Below are 22,475 nucleotides of genomic sequence, written 5' to 3' on the forward strand. Positions count from 1 at the left end.
TGAAGATTAGTACGGTAGATCACGTAACTGATGAGGAGGTATTGAATAGAATTGAGTAGAAGGGGAACTTATGGCGGAGGGATCGGTTGGCAGGACACGTTCTGAGGCATCAAATCATCACGAAATAATACTGGAGGGAAGTGTGGAGGGTAAAAGTAGTAGTGGGAGACCAACAGATGAATACACTTAGCAGATTCAGAAGGATGTAGGTTGCAATAGGTACTCGGAGAAGAAGAGGCTTTCACAGGATAGAGTAGCATGGAGAGCTGCGTCGAACCAGTCTTTGGACTGAAGACTATACAACAACAACACACAGCACAAGAAAGAACTGCACTGTTTCTACTCTCTCCATATACGATGAGCATGTCGCCTTTTTCTGCATTGGTACATCCCATCGCCCACTCACGACCTACTGCTTGAAACGTCACACACTGACTGATTAGCAAGTCGCAGTGCACTCAAGTAACACACAAGCAAACATAAAACACCATCGTTCCCAGCATCTACGCTAGTTGAATGGCAGAAGCAAGTGTCCGTGTGGAAACTTTTCACAACACGCTGTATCGTAAACGACTCGCACTAGCGTCCCGTAACAAACACCACTGACATTCCAGTTTACCTTACTTCCAGTTTGGTAATGTCAATAGGCCGTGTTCCATATCAAAAAGTGTTTGTGTGCACAAAGAATACACATTAGAAGTATGATTAGAGTCTGTTTATTGCCTAATAGTACGAGCCCCTGACTACCGATCCATTCTCTGAAAACCGCACAGCACTAGCATTTTTCATTTAATATTTACGGTGCACGTTTTAGGTTCAAAAATGGTTCAAATGGCTCTGAGCGCTATGGGACGTAACATCTAAGGTCATCAGTCCCTCTATAACTTAGAACTACTGAAACCTAACTAACCTAAGGACATCACACACATCCATGCCCGAGGCAGCATTCGAACCTGCGACCGTACAAGGTTTAGGTGATTCACCCTTTATACACTGCGCAACAAAATTAAAGGATAACTTTTTCGAAACCCCTATAACTGTCTCACATTGCGACGCATAATTTTGAAATTTCGCACGGAGGTGCCCACAATCTTCATCTGTAATGGTGCTACAGTGTGGCAAGCTGTGACGTTACCCTCGGGTTCAGCAATAATTCGAAGTGTAAACACATACGTAAGAAAGATCAGAGTTCAGAAGTTCGTGTGAGCTATAAGGTGGGTTAATAATGCCACATTTCCACCGTATGTCACCACAAATATTCTGTCCTAAGCCCTTGTGGACGTGTCACAAGATGGGAAGGTCATGACATCCCCGTTAGCCATGTTTCAACGCTTACTGTGACGCCTCTGCAATTGAAAAACGATATCCAGCGTTGAAATCATACAGTTTTCTTGTGGGTGGCCGAGGGAAACTTTACAGACATCAAGCCACTCAGAATCCATACTTAAAAGTTCCATTGGGTAGCACAGGGAGAGTCAATGAAACCACCCCTTCCCTTGGAACGTAGATGCCCACGCATTTCACCGTCGAATATGACAATTTCGCAGTGCATTGAGCAACAAGATGACGTTCTTCACAACGTTTGACGCTGCTGCCCTGGACGCTGCAGCCCTACTGTAAGGACATCGTAGGGCCGCAACCACACTGAACGCGATCTGCCCCTATGTGATGTAGTGTGACCACAGTTTTTGCTCCGTTACACCCATTGGAATCATTAGGAACCGTTCAGAATCATTCGATGAAAACCAAACCGCGATCCGAAGCAGCAAACGGGTTTTATGTTTTTTCAGGGCTTCTGTTTTGTTCTCTTCTGTGGCATGATCACAGGGGGATGCTGCATTATCATGTACGTGAATAAAACGCAAACGGTCCCTGTGAGACGCGTCAGTTCCGCAACTTCCTCAGTGGCACCCTCACATTTTTGTTGAACACATCAAAAATGTACCTGTGGGAAATTTCGACACTAATTTCGTCTCCAGGCTTCTCTAACTCCTGAGGATTAGGCAACACGTTCGACTCCCCATAAGTGGGTTTTGCCTACCTTCAGGTGCTAGATCAGCCACAAGAGTAAATTGGTGTCTACGTTTCTGACATGTACATTTATAAACTGATCCTTTAATTTTGTTGCAGTACATATAAATATCGCAATTACTGGTAGAATGTCACTTCTTGGAATTAACAGGTTTTTTTGAATGTCATAACCAGAAATCGTTTTAACAGAGACTTTCAGCATTTCGTCTTAGCGATTCATTTGACGATCTCTGTGCACTTTTGATGAACGGTGGAAAAGCTTCATGTTACGCACAAATGTTGACTTTCACTCCCAGTCGACACGTAATTAGGGACGAATTCTTACAAATGCACGCTACACAGGTGTGATAACCGAAATTTTTATCTGTATATTATATCATCGGATCGTTATCCATATTCTTTTGTTCACTCAATTTCTCTTTCGTGTATTAAAATAACATGAGCACAGTTCGTTGTTTGCTTGAGCATGGGGGAGATTTAATTCCCAACTTGTGAATAACCATTTGTCTTCCATTAGCGTCAGCGGAACGATCTATACTGACGTTACCTTTTTTGTTTACATTATAAAGTCTTGGTTGAAAAATTGTTATCAGTGTGTCTTTCCTTTCATATAATTAAAATCATGGTTTCACTGAGGTTCTGGCAGAGAAATTAATGTCCTGAAGCGCCTGTGAAAGTCTATGGATCTAAGGAAGGTGGGTTTAACATCCCGTCGACGTCGAGGCACTGAAGAGCTATGAAAGCCAGCTGTGTGACAGGAAAAGTGTCAGCTTGAAGCAATGAAGGTGTGTTAGTTGTCACAGATGCGAGATATACGTGAGGCTATACCACAGAGAACGTCACGACAACCTGCAATGCACAGAGATACACTGTATACTGATTTCATAAGTATTCTCTGTTGCTATGGCTCCCATGGCCTATCTTTGTGTAGTTTTATTTATGCTCGACATTTTTATTATTTCTCGCCGTAAGTCTTGTGAAAATTGTTTCCATAACGTACCACAAAGGGTTTCTTCATAATGGCCTACACTTGGCCATTTTTCTAAGAGTTGGATATTATCATCATCAGCTTCTTATCTCATGATTCCGGTATAATCTTAAGTATTTGTCTTATCTAGCATCTTCGTGCTGTAGTGAGTCAGAAATGATATATGATAAACAAAACTTCTCAGAAATTACAAAATGGATATTCGTCCGACTTTTCATAGCTAAACGAAGAGTGGGAAATGGACAAATGAGGTATCAAAGTAGCGAGCTTGAGGTCTAGTTTTGTGAAAAAAAGATTTACTTGTTTGAAAGTAATTCTGATGTTTTCATTTCTTATCAGATCCCCCGAGATTGGCAACGTCTCTTGCGTCTTGTGAATGTGATCTCTGTGGCCTGTGTATGTGTTAGGCCTTTCTTTCTTATTGTAAACGAAACTGAACGAGGAGTGCTAACAACTGCAACTCTTACTTATACAGTTTTACTGTCATTTACTTCCGCTCTCTGTTGCCTAGTGTTCTTTGTATCCTATGATGTTGATTTAATTTAGTGTGGATATAATATTCAAGCTCGTATCTTACAGCACAACCAAAGAAATACGCTCTAAAATATGACCAGCAGCGCATGGTCTTTTACTTTAAAATTCGTTGTCTTACTCTTTCTATGAGAAGTCTAGATTATTTATTGAGCTTTTCGGATTGTCCTCAGCGAACATCATGGTGTTCATCTAGTTATGAGGACCTGTTTTAGTGCCTCGGTTGATCATGTTTTTCCATTGTCTACCAATGTCGCCAATACAGATATTTAAAGTAAAGTGTATAGGGTACACTCGTCTTCTCTCTAGCGGGGTTTCTTTCGTAATTTGTCATATATGTGTGTGTGTGCTAGCGCGCTCGCGCACGCACGCGCACACGTGAGTGAGTGTGTATGTGTGTGTGTGTGTATTGTATGTGTGTGTATGTGTGTGTGTGTGAATGGGTGGGTAGGTGTTAAGAAAAAGGCGGAGGGCGCGAAGTGGTGGTTGGGGAAGGCGCGTACGGACTCACACAGACACACACACACACACACACACACACACACACACACAAACACACAAAGAGAGAGAGAGAGAGAGAGAGAGAGAGAGAGAGAGAGACAGGAAGGCTTGGAGTGGTATCAACAATTTTCTGTGAAATTCTTGATAGTAATTTTTCCCTAAGCACATGAGAACCAATGCAATGCCTGTATGTTATTTTGCAGAATCGCCATCATGGCTTTCTACGCAGAGTCGTGGCTAACCGAGGTGTTGGTAGCCCTGTCGCTGGTAGTGGTGGCAGTGTACGCGTGGTTCTCGTACTCTTATAAGTATTGGCAGAGAAAGGGCGTGCCCTACCTCGAGCCGCGGTTCCCCTTCGGCAATGTCTACAACAGCTTCGTGGGAAAGACGTCCGGGCCGATCGAACTGAATGAAGCTTACCTGCAGTTTAAAGGTAAGAGGAGACACCAAAAAGCTTTACTCATTCTTCCTTCTTCTTTTTGTACTGTTAGCTGAGTCGGATACGAATCTTATAATTAGCTTCGGAGATGTAGACTCATTTCTGATCCGTTATTAAGAAACTCACGATCACTGCAAAGAACTATTTGAGGTCTCATAGCTTCCATATACGAACTAGATGGAGAATCTTTTTCTTCGATATTTAAACGGCTTTCTTAATTATTGTTTGGTTGACGTTTCGCACTTTGAAATGAATACGATGTCAGTTTGGTAGTTCAACTACATGACTTTCTTAGTGTGTCACTGTTATTTTTTATTTAATTATTGAATGGTGACAACGGCAAAAGTTTAAGCAATGCAAGGTTCGGAGGATAGCGACGCAGTAATGCAAGTAACAAGGCATATTATTCCATCACCTGAGTCTCTGTAGGGAAGTCATTCTAAACCTAAATTTCGACACGTGTTGCATGTTCCGAAGATATTTCGTCCACACAGGTGAACTAACTGAATTCGGTGTTGTTGTTAGTTGGGCTGATGGACGTTGTCATTGTCATCCAACAATGAATCGAAAACTCAACCATATGAAGTAATGAAGAACATCAAACTTAATTAATCAACACAACTCAAAACAAAGGAAACAGAACATAGTATATATACGAATCATGTTGAGAGCAACGGAATGTGATTCATTTACTGGTACGATGTAAGAACATGCTAGTTATCTCTCATTATCCTTTGTTAGCAGAGGAAAAGTCGAGTAAATAAATAAATAGAGGCTGCTTAACACATCCCGTCATCAACAACAAAACTCTACAGTGAGATCGCAAAAGGAACTGCGGCGAGCTTTCGCTTATCCAGCTTAACGAGAACCTGAGACGCCACAAATAATCAGAAATCACGAATAAATCTAAAATATATTAGGCCCAAATTGAACATCAAACTACATTACGTACGCGTCACTGACTGGAACCAATTAATTGATATTTATGGACATCTTCCTTCTGGGGAAAAGATGAGGCAGACGTTTAGCCAGGAGAACAGCTGTGGACGTGTTATTAGGACAGATTTCCCGTAGTTATCTGAAGATGAAATGAATGACATGTGAAACATTTTTCAGGGTTGGACTGGGGCCTGAGTCACTTGCGTAACAGTATCTTCTACAGGAAAACACTCAATCTAATTGTAACAAAATACTTGAAGATTCTTTTTGTATTTTTTTCAAATATCGGTTTACTTTACACTGATAATCTGCTAAGGGATGATGGGAAGCTTTCTGTATTGGCTATCCACTAACCAGAAAAAAATTTCTAACGAAGTGTGGCGTTCTGAATTTTGTGCTCCACAAGATCTACTCGCCGTCGGGTTAACTCATTGCTGAAAGAATCTGGAATGAACGGTTCCACATCTGAAGTGTTTCCCCTTGTTACGCGCAAAGAGTGTCCTATGGATTTCTTTCACTCCATGTGAGCCCTATCCCCCAAAAGAACACCACCATACGCCTAACGTTATTTTATCAGTCACAGATAGCACTCGAAGACTCTTTGTCGACATGCCAGAGAATCATTCACTGTCCGTCACGCCTCGAAACGAACTCCCACGCAACCACGAGTTAAGGGCGCTCAGTCCTGGCAGAAACCGAGCCCACCACAGCAGCTGACCATTCAGGGAAAACGTGGGACGTGCTGTACATCCATTGGCTCCCCACATCTAATTTCTCACACAGATCTCTAGTGGCAACAACCTCAAGCTGTGCGACCGAAGCTAGCACCACTTGGAGCTTTAATCAGAGGACTCCCCAAACAGGGGCGAATTCGAATACAGTTATCACTGTCCTCACTAAATAACTTGGTAACAACCCAGATAATATGAAACCATCCCCACATTATCATCAATACTAAACGACTAGGTACAACTGAGATACTGTGTAACAGTCCCAGTTTGCTAACAACATATAGCACATAACCATCCACACACTATGATCTCTAAACGTCCATTATAAACAACTGAAAAAGTCATTGTTTCCCCAGCTTTCTGGTGCATGATGACACTGGGCAAGGGAAGTCCTGGAATAGAATCAGGATCAGTGGCTTTGGGTTCTCTTCACTGACGAGTGCAGGATTTATTTCAACTCTGATTATCGACTTAAATAAATGCGAAGACGCCCAGGTAGCAATGCACGTTACAGGCATGCAGTATCACAGGTTCATCAGTGTGATGGGTCACCCATGTTTGAGGCCAATGTCATGACTGGATGCTGGACGCTTCTCTTCGCTATCGAGGGTCATTTGAGGACTGTGTAGTGTGAGGACAATATGACCTGTGGTCAGAATGGGCCACCATCGAAAAGAACTGGAGTCTTGTGCCCCAACACCCCCACCACTTTCTGAACAGCAGGCCAAGGAGGATACAACCGCACGTAAACCAAGCATTAAGCCCTAGGGGATCACACTGGCTGTCTAGCGAACAAAGATATTTTGTTGTATTTTTATCAGAAAGTCGTCATTCCATGATTCTACAACAACATTAGATCACGCTGGTCTACAGAAGATTGAGTTTGTAAGCATGAGTCATATAACACTCTTTCACTGTTGTCTGGTGACACTTTTGTGTGATTCCAGGCTGGAAACATACAATAACTGAATTTGGGATTCAAGCACGTTATAGTTCGTGGGATACTGCTACGGAATGTTCGATGTTACCCAGTAGTAGATTAAAATTTCACCAATATGAAAGGATGGTTCAAATGGCTCTGAGCACTATGCGACTTAACTTCTGAGGTCATCAGTCGCCTAGAACTTAGAACTAATTAAACCTAACTAACCTAGGGACATCATACACATCCATGCCCGAAGCAGGATTCGAACCTGCGACCGTAGCGGTCGCTCGGTTCCAGACTGTAGCGCCTAGAACCGCACGGCCACTCCGGCCGGCATATGAAAGGATATGCGATATCGAAGTGACTGCATTTACTTTGATTATTCTTTTGTTCTCAAATTACAGTAAACTTTTTTTTTTTTTAGTTTAGTAAAGCTATTTCTCTGATCGCCTATACTCTACGTTCACACGCGTTCGCAGATATGAGTCAAAACATTTTCGAGTAGTTTGCATACAGGAAATACGTAACTGAAAAAGTATATCTGTGAAATAAACCCTGCAGTTTCTCGTTAAAATTATATCAAAATTGATACGTGTAGAGTTCCAACTTCAAATGCAAATTTCATGAAGTGTCAACTGCATAAATTGGCCTTTTAAGGGTATACGGAATGAGTTTTTCGATGAAAAAATCGATTTTTGGGAAAATGCATTTTCGAAAAAATTAGACTATCCCGTTTAATACCACGTATAAAATATTTGGATGACGTGAATAGAACTATTTAAAATAATTTTTTAAAATAATTTCGACACACGATGTTCCGCACCTTGTATATGAGACGCGAAATATACCTGATATAGACAGCTTTGCCAGAGATATAATTGAGCACAAGAGAGCTAGTTTTTCTGTTGGCTACACTGCTAGATAGTTGACAATAGATTCTCCACCATTTTTTTTGTTTCCTTTTTGAGTACATCCATGTCATTGTTGTGGAAGTCGTATGTGGAGAAGTCATTGAGTTTTCTTTCCTTCAACATGCCAAGACCTAGTCTGAAGGTATTTAGAAAGCGTGTACATTGGCGCAAGAACGTAAAGTGTACTAAAAATTCGTCTGATTCATCTTCATCAGTATCTGATGTCCCAGTAGCGACTAACCTCAGCACTGGTAGTGATACATTGAGTGATGCTGCTGCCACTACACCGGAAAGTTCTTCAAGAAGAAAACTAGCTGGAATTGAAGAAGAATACAAGAAACTAAATGCTGGGACAACAAAATATGAGGTAATTAACGTCTCTTTATTATCAGACGTTTTGGAGAACAATGTGTAGTGCAAACAATGTTGAAAATGTGGTGTTTCATTGAAAACAAACTTACATGTAGGACTTGCTTGTGAATTAGAGTTGATGTGCAGTTATTGCAAACACAGTGTTGCTTTCTTCAATTCCTCACATGTTACTGCAGATACAGATAAACTATACGATGTAAACATTAGACTGATTTATGGATTACAGTGTATAGGAAAGGGTAGGGCTGCAGGTGCCATGTTGTGTGGTGTGATGAACCTCCCTCCTCCACCTTCAAAATTTAACAAACACATAATTGCAATAGGCTCTGCTGTAGAAGATGTGGCACAGGAAAACATGAAAGATGCTGTTGAGGAAGCAGTTGTTGAAAATAATAATAGCAGAGACTTGTCCATAGCTTTTGATGGAAGCTGGCAGAAGAGAGGCCACACATCTCTGAATGGTGTAGTAACAGCTACAAGTGTGGACACTGGTAAGGTAGTTGATGTGGCAATACTTTCCAAGCATTGCAGATGCAAGGAGAAAACGAAAAATAAACATGAAGAGGAGTGCATGGCAAATTACTATGGGTCAAGTGGTGGTATGGAAGTTGCTGGTGTAAGAAGTATTTATCAACGCTCAGTAAAATGGTACAACGTTAGGTACATAAATTATCTTGGAGATGGTGATTCAAAGGCATTCAAAGAAATTGAGGAACTGAGACCCTATGGTAACGATGTGAAAATTTCCAAACTGGAGTGTGTTGGCCATGTTCAGAAAAGGATGGGATCAAGACTTCGACGGCTCAAGGCTAGCATGAAAGGCAAGAAATTGAGCGATGGAAAAACTTTAGATGGGAAAAATAGACTGACAGATGCTACAATAGATCATATTCAGAAGTGCTGTGGTCTATCAATAAGACAGAATACAGCAGATGCAGTATTAATGAGAAGAGCAGTCTGGGCTCTGTTTTTTCATACAGCTTCAAAGAATGAGAATCCCCAACATGGGCTATGTTCAAAAGGAGACAATAGTTGGTGCAAGTACAACAGAGGCAAGATAACTAAGAAACAATACAATCACCCTCATCACCTGCCACCTGCCATAATGGATGAAATAAAACCAATATTCCGAGACCTCGCAGATATTAGTCTACTAAAGAAATGTCTTCATGGCCGGACTCAAAATCCAAATGAGCGTGTGAACCTTGTGATATGGAATCGACTACCTAAAACCGTGTTTGTGGGTATAAACACACTTCATTTTGGCGTTGATGATGCTGTTTCATCATTCAATCAGGGCAATATAACAAAGTGCAAAGTTCTGCAGAAGTTGGGGCTCTGTGTAGCACTACGAACTGCCGCAGCTATGCTTTGTTTGGACAAGGAACGGCTCAGGTCTTCAGATAATGCCATAGAAGTATATTCAAAGATGGCTAGACAGCGTAGCAGAGCCATCAAGAGGAAGCTGTTGGACGATTCTGATGATACAAGCTATGGAGCAGGCTTGTACTGAAGTAAAAACTTTGAACCTAATTTCCCGTAACTTTAGTTTTTTTGTGTACAAGGTACATTTTCTCTGGGCCTATTTATGGAAGAAAGATGAAATTTTCTGTACTTGTTCCTTAAGACCTTCTAATATATCTGAATTAAAAGATATGTGGAATTATTTTGTATTAATGGATGTAAATTTTAAAATACTTGTTAAAATGTATAACTTTTTTTAACATTTACAAAAAATAAAATATCTGAAAAACTATTCATGATTTTTTCAAAATTAATAATTCAGCATAAAAGCAGAACATATCTCTGCATTCTGTGAAAAAATCAAGAGTATCGTCCAAATAACAAATGAGAAAATGTTCCTAACTTTTAGCTCAATTTAACATTGTAAGCATAGGGCGTTCCTTATACCCTTAAGATAGCAAAATCTGCGGCAGTACATGCACTTTAGGAGCATTTATCTCTGTTCATATAACGAGTCTGGTTAGGAATCGCAAGAGTTTGCGTGAAACCTGTTTATTTGAAATGTGAAGCAAATGTAAGCCATCTTGTTTGTTCCAGGCCAACACTTCGGCGGAGTATATTTCTTTAACCGACCGAGTCTCATGATAGTGGACCCAGATTTGATCCGTACAATTCTCGTCAAGGACTTCTGGACCTTCCAGGACAGAGGAATAAAGACGAACGAAAATGAACCTCTGAACGGCCACCTTTTTCTACTTGGCGGGAACAAATGGAGGAGGCTGCGTGTGAAGCTGACACCCACGTTCACTTCTGGCAAGATGAAGATGATGTTCCAGGTGAGGTGGCTCTCTCAGTACTTTCAACATGCGGCGACCTCTTCGCCTAATTTTGTAGTATGCAGAACTGGCCCTAGACCTGCGGAGCACATTGTGAACTTTCGGCATGTGGCTTATGCTCTGATGTCCTAAGGGCCTGCTTCTGGCTTTAGTGTGTGGGCAGCTACGCTCAAGTATCTCAGAAACATCTCAAAGAGTGAATGAGGTTGAGCAGCGGTTTCTGGAGTGCTTTCCGGAGACAGCGCTTCAAATTCCTATTCAGACCACCCAGATTCCGATTTCCAGTGGTTTCGCTAAAACTTTTTTCTTTTCAAACCCACAGTCTGATTTATTCGCATCTGGAGCTTGTGTTCCGCTGCGAAGGAGCTCGTCATCAGACCTTGCCGTCTTTACGGTCCCGGCCATCACAAAAGGTGTTATATTGAACGAGACCTTCAAGTTCCACATAAAATCAAGGAAAATGTCTGTTCTCTGAAATGCTGTTTGCTATTTTTTACTATTGCTGAAAAGGTCCGTAATGTGCTAGTCCCTACTCCTGAAGCGTGTGTAATCTAATCATGTAACGGAACTTCCACCAATTGCGATGGTTAATGGATTGACTGTTTAACGACAAGCAGGTCGTTTTACACGGAGAATCGTTGCGCAATTTCAGCTGCACAATTCACGGAAGTATTCGAATAATGCTTTTGTTGACCCTGAAACTAAACCAGCAATAACATAACATTATTATAAATATGCTGTTTTAATCTCAAGGTCTGGAAGGTTGTAGGCAAACTAGTGTGAGCTTCCGACAGTCTCTCTAATTAGCTTTCTCAAGAGTGTGGAACACAGATCTACGGATTCTGGATTTCACTCTGGAGAGCTATGGTTGTTCACAGCACACACTCAAACCAACTCTAAGCTCCATACCTGGTGCTTTCATGTTTAATGTGTGGTTTACTCTTTTATTCAGCTCTTACTCTATCGAGTCTGATTCGTTGTCTTTTTTTTCTGTAGAGGAATGCACAGATTCTTAGTCCCTAGCATGTTGGTGTCATCTATGATGATCTCTTCACTCCCGTAATCAATGTGCTACCGAGGCGTTTGTGGCGCATAATATAGGAAATTAATGTCCAGCCTTTTTTTTTGTATTGGCCTTCTTGTATCTGTTGCATAGCGGCAATATGCGCCTCTCTATACAGGTGCCATATGTGTGGCTGTTCATGTGTACGGGCTTTGCATGCTGTATTGTAGGTTTTATGGACGGTTATTGATTAGTGTTTCCTTGGGTACTTCGTTTGTTCTACAACGGTGATCAACCTTATCAAGCCGAGTCTGTTCTCCACTCTGCGGATTACTAGTTCTGCGTATGAGGCATGTGATGGAATAACGTGCCTCGTCATTCCCAGTTATTTTGCCCTGCCTTATTATGAATTCCTTGAAAACTCCTACTTGTGGTAAAACATACTTGTTAACCACTTGTTAGGAGCCACTATTTTAGGCCTTTCGTGGAATGCAGTTGTAATTAACTCGGCCACCCGTGCTGGGATTCCGTGTTTTACGCGACAGAGACTTGAGAGCTACTAGTACATATTGTCGAACGCCCTCTATTTGTAAGTCAAGTGGTGAGGTGCCGTCACTGAGATTGAGTCTCTTCACTTATGGTTGGCGATGTGGACTAAGACGTCAAGTGTGGCTTGTTTTTTCTTTGATCATTTTAATTGATGAAAGGATAAAATTTAAAAATGCAGCAAACTAAGTAGGCGAAAGCGAATACAAACGTCTAAGACACTGACAGGAAGTGCAAATTTGCTAAGCAGGAATGGCTACATGACCAATGCAAGGATTTAGAAGCATACTTCACTAGGGCAAAGACACATAACGTCTACAGGAAAATTAATGAGACCTTTGGGCTCGTAGAGAAGCACTTGTATAAAAATGAGAGGCTCAGATGATAAGCAGGTCCTAAGCAAAGAAGGGAAAGCTGAAAGATGGAAGCAGTTTATACAGGGCAATGTTATTGCAGGGAAAGTGGACGTACTAGAAGATGAGTTGAGACTTATTACAATGCGAGAAGAATTTTACAAAGCTGTGAAAGACGTCAGTATAAACTAGGGCTCAGGTGTGCACGGTATTCCATCAGAACTTCTGGAAGAGCCTTCGATGACAGAGCCATGACAAAATTCTTCTATCTGGTGTGAAAGATATATGAGACAGGCGAAGCACCCTCAGAATTCAAGAAAAATGTAGTAATTCAATTCCAAAGAAAGCAGTTGCTGACAGATGTGAAAATTACTGGACAATCAGTTTATTAATTCATTGTTGCATAATACTAATACGAATTCTTCACAGAAGATACAGGAACAATACCAACCCTCTGACTTACCTTAGAGGATTGGTTAAGGAAAGACAAACATACATTTATAGCATTTGTGTATTTGGAGAAGCCATTTGGCAACGTTGACTGGAATACCATGTTTGAAATGCTGAAGATAGCAGGAGTAAAATACCGGAACCAGACGGCAGTTATAAGAGGCGAGGGGCATGAAAGGGAAGCAGTAGTTCAGAAGGGAGTGAGATACGGTTGTAGCCTGTCCCTGGTGCTATTCAGTATGTACATTGAACAACTAGTACAAGAAACCAAAGAAAAATTTGGAACAGGAATTAAAGTTGAGGGAGAAGACATACAAACTTTCAGGTTTCTGTCAGACACTGCAGATAACTTGGAAGAACAGCTAAATGTAATGGACAGTGTCTTAAAAGGAAGATATAAGAGGAACATCAAGAAATGTAAAACAATGATAACGTAATGTACTCGAATAAAGTCCTATGATGCTAAGAGAATTAGATTAGGAAACGAGATATTTAAAATAGTAGATTAGTTTTGCTATTTGGGCAACAAAATAACTGATGATGGCTGAAGTGGAGAGGATATAAAATGTAGACTGTCAACGGCAAGAAAAGCATTTCTGAAGAAGAGAAATTTGTTAGCATCGAATACAGATTCAAGTGTCAGAAAATCTTTTCTGAAGGTATTTGTCGGGAGTGTGGCCGTGAATGGAAGTGAAACATGGACAATAAACAGCATGGACTGAAAGACAATAGAAGGTTTCGAAATGTGGTGCTACAGAAGAATGTTGTAATTTAGGTGGGTAGATCAAGTAAGTAATGAGGAGGTATGAATGGAATTAGGGAGACAAGGAATTTGTGGCCCAACTTTGTTGAAAAGAAGGGATCGGTTGACGGGACACGTCCTGAGACATGCAAGGGATCACCAATTTAGTATTGGTGAGAAGTGTGGGTGATAAAAATCGTAACGGGAGACCAAGAGATGAAAACAGTAAGCAGGTTGCAGTAGTTACTCGGAGATGAAGAGGCTCGCACAAGGTAGAGTAGCATGGATAGCTGCATCAAACGAGTGTTCAAACTGAAGAGCACATCAACAATAACAACTTCTTTTCGATTTATATTTGTATTAGGTCACTTTTCACTATGTACAATCGGATTGTTAGTGAATTCAGTGGTCGGTATTGGCTATAATCACGTAGGCCTACCAATAAGCCATGAAGTACTGCACGCCTGGGAGTTATATAGAGCTGAGTGCTGAAAGAAAGGGCAATGCGGGCAAGACATTCCTCAGAAGCCACATTCGGCTCAAGAGGGGCTGGGAAGGCAGTTGTCATGTCCTGCAGGGGTGGACATTCACTGCCCTGAGAGAGAGCTGAGCGAGGTGGCGGTACTTTACAATGCTGGAGGCCACAGAACTCTTGTAGCATGGGCAGTGCAGGTGGGAGAGTGCATTCTGGTAATTTCAGCCCTACGAGGTTGCCGACTGAATATTGCGTCCACTGTGTAGGCAGACAATTACAAGTACTCCGCATTGTCTGCAGTGTGACCAACGCACCAACGAGCAGATCATCGGTGCTGTATAAATGCTAGCCATACTGCAAAAGGAGATATGTGCGCTTCGGTTCGGCAGATAGGAAAACACTCACAGTAAATGTGTTGAATTACACCCAATTTTCCAATGAGCTACTTCTGGATGTGCCAGTCAGGGTTTACGTCTTATCTTTCTCACAGCTAATCAGTAGTTGATAATAGAAGCATGACTAAAGAAAAATTAAGACACGTTCATAGGATTTGTCGACCTGGAAAAAGCGTTCGAAAATGTAAAATGGTGCAAGATGTCCGAAATTCAGAGAAAAATAGGGGTACGTCATAGGGAGAGAAGGATAATATACAGTATGTACAGTCGTGGACAAAACGAGCGAGACCCCTCGCCTTTTCGTTATGCTGATCCGCACGGCTTTAAAGTCTGCTACACAGCATAACAGGCAAGGCGACGAAGTGCTACCAACATACTATGTACAGGCGTGAAATTGACAAACTATCTGAACTTTTTTAGACTGTTTTCCATAATTTGTAAGACTATATTAATGCTGATTAATGTGTTAAACACAACACGTAAATATAAGATAGAAATGAAAGAAGAAACGCTAATTGGTATGAACTGTACCAATAAAAATGAATTTCAGCTTATCGAGAAAACATAACTGTTTTAGTAAGACAAAGAATCCTAGATCGTTACGAATTAGCAAAATATTATCCGCATTCGGCCGCGAAACGGTCTGTGTCAACGTTCAGACCAGTCATACTGGATTACTGTTGCTGACCTACCACGAAAGTGTAGCAAAACGGAGCATCCTCGTTATCCATGTGATGGATAAGACGACTAATTCGCAACATAAATGTCAACGTAAGCATCAATTTCTATTGGAACGTGCTTCCTGGACCAAATAACATACATTTCCTACGTCTTCAATGCGAATCATGTAGCAAATGTAATTTAAAGAACATAAAAATATCGAGTGAATTTACTAACATAATTATGAACGACTCACGAACGTAAATCGATGGTCACATAGTTTTCAAAAGTATTCTACAGTATTTCCATTGTCCATTAGACTAGCAGCAGGAAGAAAACGTTCGCTCAGCTGTGCTGAGATACCTTGCACTGACGAAGCTCGCGCTTCGAAGACGCCACAGCATCGTCTGCCACCACTTCATGGGAAACGAAATATCTCAAGTGTACGCCAATGTGTTGCAATCACATATCTATGTGGCGCTAAAGTGTGGTTATGGATAATACGTATGCTCAGATTGCGAATCTAACATCATAAATAAAGTGAGGGAAATGAATTAGGCGTCCTTCGTCTTCCGTAACATCAAATATATTTTAGTTATTCTATCTTAAATGAACTGCGCATAAAATCATTCACCAGAAGTAAATTACTTCTTAGCAACATCAGAAGATATTAACAGCTTGCCGGCGCGGGTTAGCCGTGCTTTCAACGACGTCATATCGCGGAACGCGCGGCTGCTTGCGCTGTCAGTTCGAATCCTTCCCCGAGCATGGATGTGTGTTAGGTTAGGTTGGTTTAAGTAGTTCTAGGTCTAGGGGCTGATGACCTAAGCAGTTTGGTCGCACATTTCCTGGAGCCATTTTTTGACCTTTCACGTAAACTTTCTTTACATAAACGGCCGTATCTTTAGATTGCGTTGACATAGAAGCTCACTTTTCTTACACCACCAAGTGACCGGTTACTGCAAGAAGTGCGATACATCTCCGCTTATTATGTCTACCCGTTCTCGAGGTAAACGGGTTTTAAGGGTTGGGTAGACCGATAGACGGTCAAGAAAGTGAGACTAGTAGGGTTCCGTTTTTACCGGTTTAGGTGACGAAATCCTAACAACGAAAATAGCTACCACAGCTACTGAAGATGAGAGCCGCATAAATAACACCCCTTGCTCTTTATTCGAAATGTTCTAGTTGCAGTCGATACATCAGCATATTTATCGTAGCTACGCTTTCGATCCAAATCACGTTTACAAGAATGCAAATAGAATCCATTAGCATATACACGTGGTAATTCACATCCCAGTATTAATGCCACCGCGTTTTAGAAGTGCGAACATTCCCATTGCTAGCTAGCTTAAGAAACACTTCGGCTAATGAACATTTTCTGGCTGTGGCGAGCCTAGTGGAGAATTCTAAACAGTGTAGAATACGTTTGGCAGCTATGTAGCCGTTTATTTCCTGGGGTGGTGCAGAATTATCCTACTAAATTTACTCACTAATAACAGTATTTTGTTATTTCGATAAACATTCCAAATGACTGTCACATAAGCGGTGACATAAAGGTAGAAAATTCATGTTTTTGAGTCCAGAAAACTCCATGCAACAGAAACTGCAGTTCATTTTGCCATTTTCATTGCGAAATTGCCGGCTTATTCATGTCAGGGGTAATAATAGAGGGCTGTTTGCCTGGGTTGTCTGCTAGTGTAGTGAAAGGAAGGTCTGGTTTGTTTTCGGTTCTAATCTCGAAGGAGGCAGGTGGAATATCAGTAAAGCAATTTTAAGAAATTCTCGCGCCCCCAATACGTTTTATCGCTACCTTTATTCTATACTGTGGATGTCAATATGACACTTTCGTAGAATTTAATACATGTTACTGCCTACTTTTTCCGCTTCTGTCAATAATGGAATTAAGTGTGGCACTGAATGATTTATAACTGAATTTCGTTATGGATCTTCACGCATTGCTAAATTTGCACACTTTCGTGGTAGGTCAGCAACAGTAATCCAGTATGACTGGTCTGAACGTTGACACAGACCGTTTCACGGCCGAATGCGGATAATATTTTGCTAATTCGTAACGATCTAGGGTTCTTTGTCTTACTAAAACAGTTATGTTTTCTCGATAAGCTGAAATTCATTTTTATTGGTACATTTCATACCAATTAGCGTTTCTTCTTTCATTTCTGTCTTATATTTATGTGTTGTGTTTAACACATTAATCAGCATTAATATAGTCTTACAAATTATGGAAAACAGTCTAGAAAGTTCAGACAGTTTGTCAATTTCACGCCTGTGCATAGTATGTTGGTAGCACTTCGTCGCCTTGCCTGTTATGCTGTGTAGCAGACTTTAAAGCCGTGCGGATCAGCATAACGAAAAGGCGAGGGGTCTCGCTCGTTTTGTCCACGACTGTACAAGAGACAAGAGGGAATAAGAGTGGACGACTGAGATCGAAGTGTCGGATTAACAATGGTATAAGACAGGGATGTAGTCTTTTGCCCCTACTGTTCAATCTGTACATGGAAGAAGTAATGATGGAAATAAAAGAAATGTTCAGGACTAGAATTAAAATTCAAAGTGATAGGATATCAATGACACTTTTTCGCTAATGGATCACACTGCTGTCCTTAGTGCTGAACGGAATGAACCGTCTAATGAGTACAGAATACAGACTGAGAGTAAATCGAAGAAAGACGAAAGTAATGAGAGGTTGCAGAAATGAGAAGAGCGAGAAAGTTAAAACCAGGATACATGGTCACGAAGTAGATGAAGTTAAGTAATTCTGCTACCTGGGCACCACAATAACTAATGACAGACGGAGCAAGGAGAACACCAAAAGCCGACTAGCACTGGCAAAAACGGCATTCCTGGCCAACAGAAGTCTACTAGTATCAACCATAGGCATTAAATTGAGTAAGAAACTTCTGAGAATGTACGTTTGGAGCACAGCATTGTATGGTAGTGAGACATGGACTCTGGAACAGAAGAGAATCGAGGAATTTGAGATGTGGTTTTACAAAAGAATGTCGAAAATTAGGTTGGCTGATAAGGCAGCAAATGAAGAGGTCCTGCACAGAATCGGAGAGGAAAGGAATATATGGGAAACACTGGTAAGGAGAAGGGAGAGGATGATAGGACATATGTTAAGACTTCAAGGAATGACTCCCATGGTACTAGAGGAGGCTGTAGCGGGCAAAAACTGTAGGGGAAGACAGAGATTGGAATACATCGAGCAAACAATTGAGGATGTAAGGTTGCAAGTGCTACTCTGAGTTGAAGAGGTTGGCGCAGCAGAGGAATTCGTGGCGGGCCGCATCAAACCATTCAGAAGACTGATGACTCAAAAAAAGAAACATCAGCATCAACTCTCTTTGTGTCCGTCTAATGAAGGGGAGCCCGCTCTAATGTTCATCCAATCTCGAAACTACATTTAGGGTAGAATCTGTCATTTTTTCATGTTTCTGCTACTTTTGGCACCCAATTTTTTTTTAAATTGATCAGTTACAGTAGTCAAGTTGTGATTCATTTTGGTAGCTCCCCGATACGAATAAATGGTTTCATTCGGTAGACTAAAATGAAGTAAAACCATTACACAGTATTTCGTTATTCGTTTTATGTAAGTTCCTAGGTGTAGGATCTCTATGGCAGGGTCGATTTAATCATTTACAGGGGTGAGGATTCAGCTGCAGAGACAACATTAGCAAGCCACATATACGCACTGTATGTTACAAAAGAACCATGGGGGTTTACGCACGTATGGACAGCAGGTGGAAAAAAGGGGCTGTACTGTGCAGGAATAACCCTTCTAGTGACTGTCCTGCCACCGACAGTTAGACACAAGTGTTGCAGACTTGCAACTGTAATGATGCATCACCCCACCACGAACGACGAGAAAAAATAAAGTATAAAACAATTTCGGACGCCCCTAGAATGATGAAACGAAAACATCTGCACTGATGGGCCAAACCGTTGTAATAATGGGTTGGTCGACTTATAAAACGCCATACATCAGTGATTTTGTGTGGCGTGGTTGTGACAAGCCCTCGTTAGGTTTCCAGAGGGACGTGCCAACAGACACCTACACACAGGTCACTCAGTTCCCGTACATTACAAGTCAGTGGTCTGAGGACGCGGATAGTTTACGACAGCTTCCTAAATGTATGTCACCAGCTTCACGTCAGGCTACTTTGGAGGCAAAGACAACAACGTGAATTCACCATCGTGCTCCTCTAACCATTGCAGTACGATTCTGCCCTTCTTACACAGACAGTTGTCCTGCTGAAAGATGCCATCGGAAAATACACCACCTATGAAGGGATGCAGGTGGTCCTCGCCATTGTTGACGTAGTCTACAGCTGTCTCGCTGTTTTCGGTTACTGCCGAATGTCCTACGGAAGCCCAGGTGAATGTCCTGCGTAGCATAAAGTTGACGTTATCAGGCTGCGATCTATGGTGCACTTCATGTTTGGTGCAGCTGTTCACTGGGATGATGGTGTTTCCAGTCACGACCATCAATCTGGTGTAACACGAAACGTGATTCATCTGACTGTGCGATACGTTTCCATGTCAATGATAATGTGTCCCCTACAAACATAACTGACGATGTGGTTGGGTCTACATGGAAGGACGTCGGAGTCCTGTTTTATAGAGAAAGCAAACATCATCAAAGTTCTGCGATGAGGCATGGGCGTCCAACGCCTTGTTACCTTCAACCATTTTCCTTGACGGTCACGACAGAGTAGCTCTAAGTGCCGACTAGCTGTTTGCTCGAAGTTCGTTCCCATTCGGCGGATGCATAGCAGTCTTCCCTTTGTTAAAGTCTCTTATGTCAATCGATATCCCCATTCGCGGCTCTTATCATCACTAGTGTGATTCCTCATTTGTCTCTGCCCAGTTTATATACTTTTCTTATTACGACATGTGCCCACGACGCCACCATGGGACTGTCGTTCTGGAAAGTAGTCATATGGATTTGGCTCAGTCCGTGTACATACTTGGCTGTTCTGTTAACGAAGTCGCAGGTGTCTATGGCTCGTTTAACGAGGAGGGTGACAGCAAGTTATGTTTTCGGTAGGGGGAAAGTGGAGAGACAGTAACGAACTGTTGACCCTCACAACCGAATCGTGGATCCATGACAGCAGGTAGTTCACACCCTGCCACAGGTGCAACTATAGTTCGTGTGTCTTTTGATTTTGTACAGTTGGGTGCCATACAGGCCACGAAAAGTCTGATGTCAGTGAAAAATTCAAATGCTCTCCTGTCTGTGCCTGAAATGTCGCATTCATTTCGGTAGAGTTGTAAAATGCTGTTTTGCACAGTATTCCAGTTGCGGTCCGCCCAGCTATTGGTGATGAAAAGCTTGACATAGTTACTATGGTGGTGCGCCCTCGGCCTTGCAGACGCTAGCGGACTGCGGCCGCGAGATGGGGGAGGTGCTGGAGGAGCCCGCGTCCAGAGGGCAGGTAGTCGAGATGCGCGAGCTGAGTGCGCGCTTCGCCACTGACGTCATCGCGTCCGTCGCGTTCGGCGTCGAGGTGAACTGCCAGCGCAACCCGGAGGCGGCGTTCAGGCAGTGGGGCCGCCGCATCTTCAAGCAAAACTTCCGCAATACGCTTAACTCCGCCCTCACGGCCATCAACCCCAAGCTGCTCACCCTCTTAAGGTATGCACTGGAGTGCTGCAACGCTCTGTGTTTCACGAGGTACGACGCGGCTGCGCCTGCTGAAGGGGAGACCTAGCAGTCCCACATGACTGCTTGCTCTGTCACACACTCGCTTCATGTCTGTTGTCGGGACTCCGGATATGCGAATTACCGAGCACGACCGCTCTTTGCTGACGTCACGCCTCGCCTCGTCGCACAGTGTTGCACATATTCAAGGCCATTCTCTCTCTCTCTCTCTCTCTCTCTCCGCCCACCCTTCCTCCCCTTTCTTCTTTTTTTCTCCACCCTTCATCCCTTTTATTTCTACTTTCTCTCTCTCTCTCTCTCTCTCCCCTTTCATTCTTCTCTCTCCTTCACTCTCCTCCTTCTTTCCCTTTATTTTTTTTCTCTCTCTCCCACTCCCCCTTCCTCACTTTTCATTCTTCTCTCTCTCTCTCTCCCCATTCTTCCTCCCCTTTGTTTCTTCTCTCTTCCCTCTCTCCCTGTGCGTTCCTCTCCTTTCTTTCTTCTGTGTCTCTGTGTCCTTCTCTTTCTCCACTTTCTTCTCCTTTCTTTCTTCTCTCTCTTTCTCTCTCACTCTCTCCCTCTCACTACCTCTCTCCCAGTCTCCCTTCCTTCCTTTCTTCTCTCTCTCTCTCTCTCTCTCTTTCTCCACCCTTCCTCCCCATTCTTTCTTTTCCCTCCCTCTGTCTCTCTCTCCTCCCCTAACTCTCTCTCTCTCTCTCTCTCTTTCTCTCTCAGTCTCTGTCCCCGTTAACATAAAATAAATGTTTCCAAGAGTGCATTGTGGACAGGGCACTCCAACGAGCTCGCAATTCTGACGATCTAAAGCGCCAATTGGAAATGATTTGGCACAGTATTCCTAAGGTAGACATTAAGCATCTCTATCAATCAATGACAAGCGGAATAACGGCTTGCAAAAGTGCCAGAGGTGTACCAAACCGTTATTGATTTGCTCAATTTGTGAAGCTATTTTATTTTATTTTAATGTTAAAATTTATTTCGTGGTACTTGTAAGCTACAGCCAGAAATTCAGGAAACGATCTTATTAATAGCTTATGTCAGTGTGGTCAATAATTTCTCACTAGAATGTAGATGAGAAATAGTTGCATCAACAAATGATCTGTCAAAGCAAAACAAGATGACCATGCATACAAAGAAGATTCTATAGGAATAGGAAACGACAGGTTCAAATGGTTCAAATGGCTCTGAGCACTATGGGACTTAACAGCTGTGGTCATCAGACCCCTAGAACTTAGAACTACTTAAACCTAACTAACCTAAGGACATCACACACATCCATGCCCGAGGCAGGATTCGAACCTGCGACCGTAGCAGTCGCGCGGTTCCGGACTGCACGCCTAAAACCGCGAGACGAAACGACAGGTACTGTATTTCAGTTTCTGTAGTAATGTGTGCCATCACCAATAACTTTAATCTTTGCACAATTGAGAGCTCCTTTAATCCGTACAGACAGCCGGCCGGAGTGGCCGTGCGGTTAAAGGCGCTGCAGTCTGGAACTGCAAG

General features: G+C 42.3%; 1 protein-coding gene across 2 annotated transcripts in view; it reads left to right on the forward strand.

The window, feature by feature from the left end:
* The window catches only part of LOC126262783 (probable cytochrome P450 6a14), a 71,316-nt gene that overhangs the window by 12,574 nt on the left and 36,267 nt on the right, over window positions 1–22,475 (forward strand). For both annotated transcript variants that reach the window (XM_049959603.1, XM_049959604.1), the window contains exons 2-4: window positions 4,255–4,484; window positions 10,430–10,668; window positions 20,686–20,948. In XM_049959603.1, coding sequence (XP_049815560.1) covers window positions 4,265–4,484; window positions 10,430–10,668; window positions 20,686–20,948 — 722 coding nt within the window. In that variant the 5' untranslated portion in view covers window positions 4,255–4,264. The remainder of the gene's footprint in view (window positions 1–4,254; window positions 4,485–10,429; window positions 10,669–20,685; window positions 20,949–22,475) is intronic.

Source organism: Schistocerca nitens, chromosome 6, assembly GCF_023898315.1.
Source record: "Schistocerca nitens isolate TAMUIC-IGC-003100 chromosome 6, iqSchNite1.1, whole genome shotgun sequence".
NCBI classification, from domain to species: domain Eukaryota; kingdom Metazoa; phylum Arthropoda; class Insecta; order Orthoptera; family Acrididae; genus Schistocerca; species Schistocerca nitens.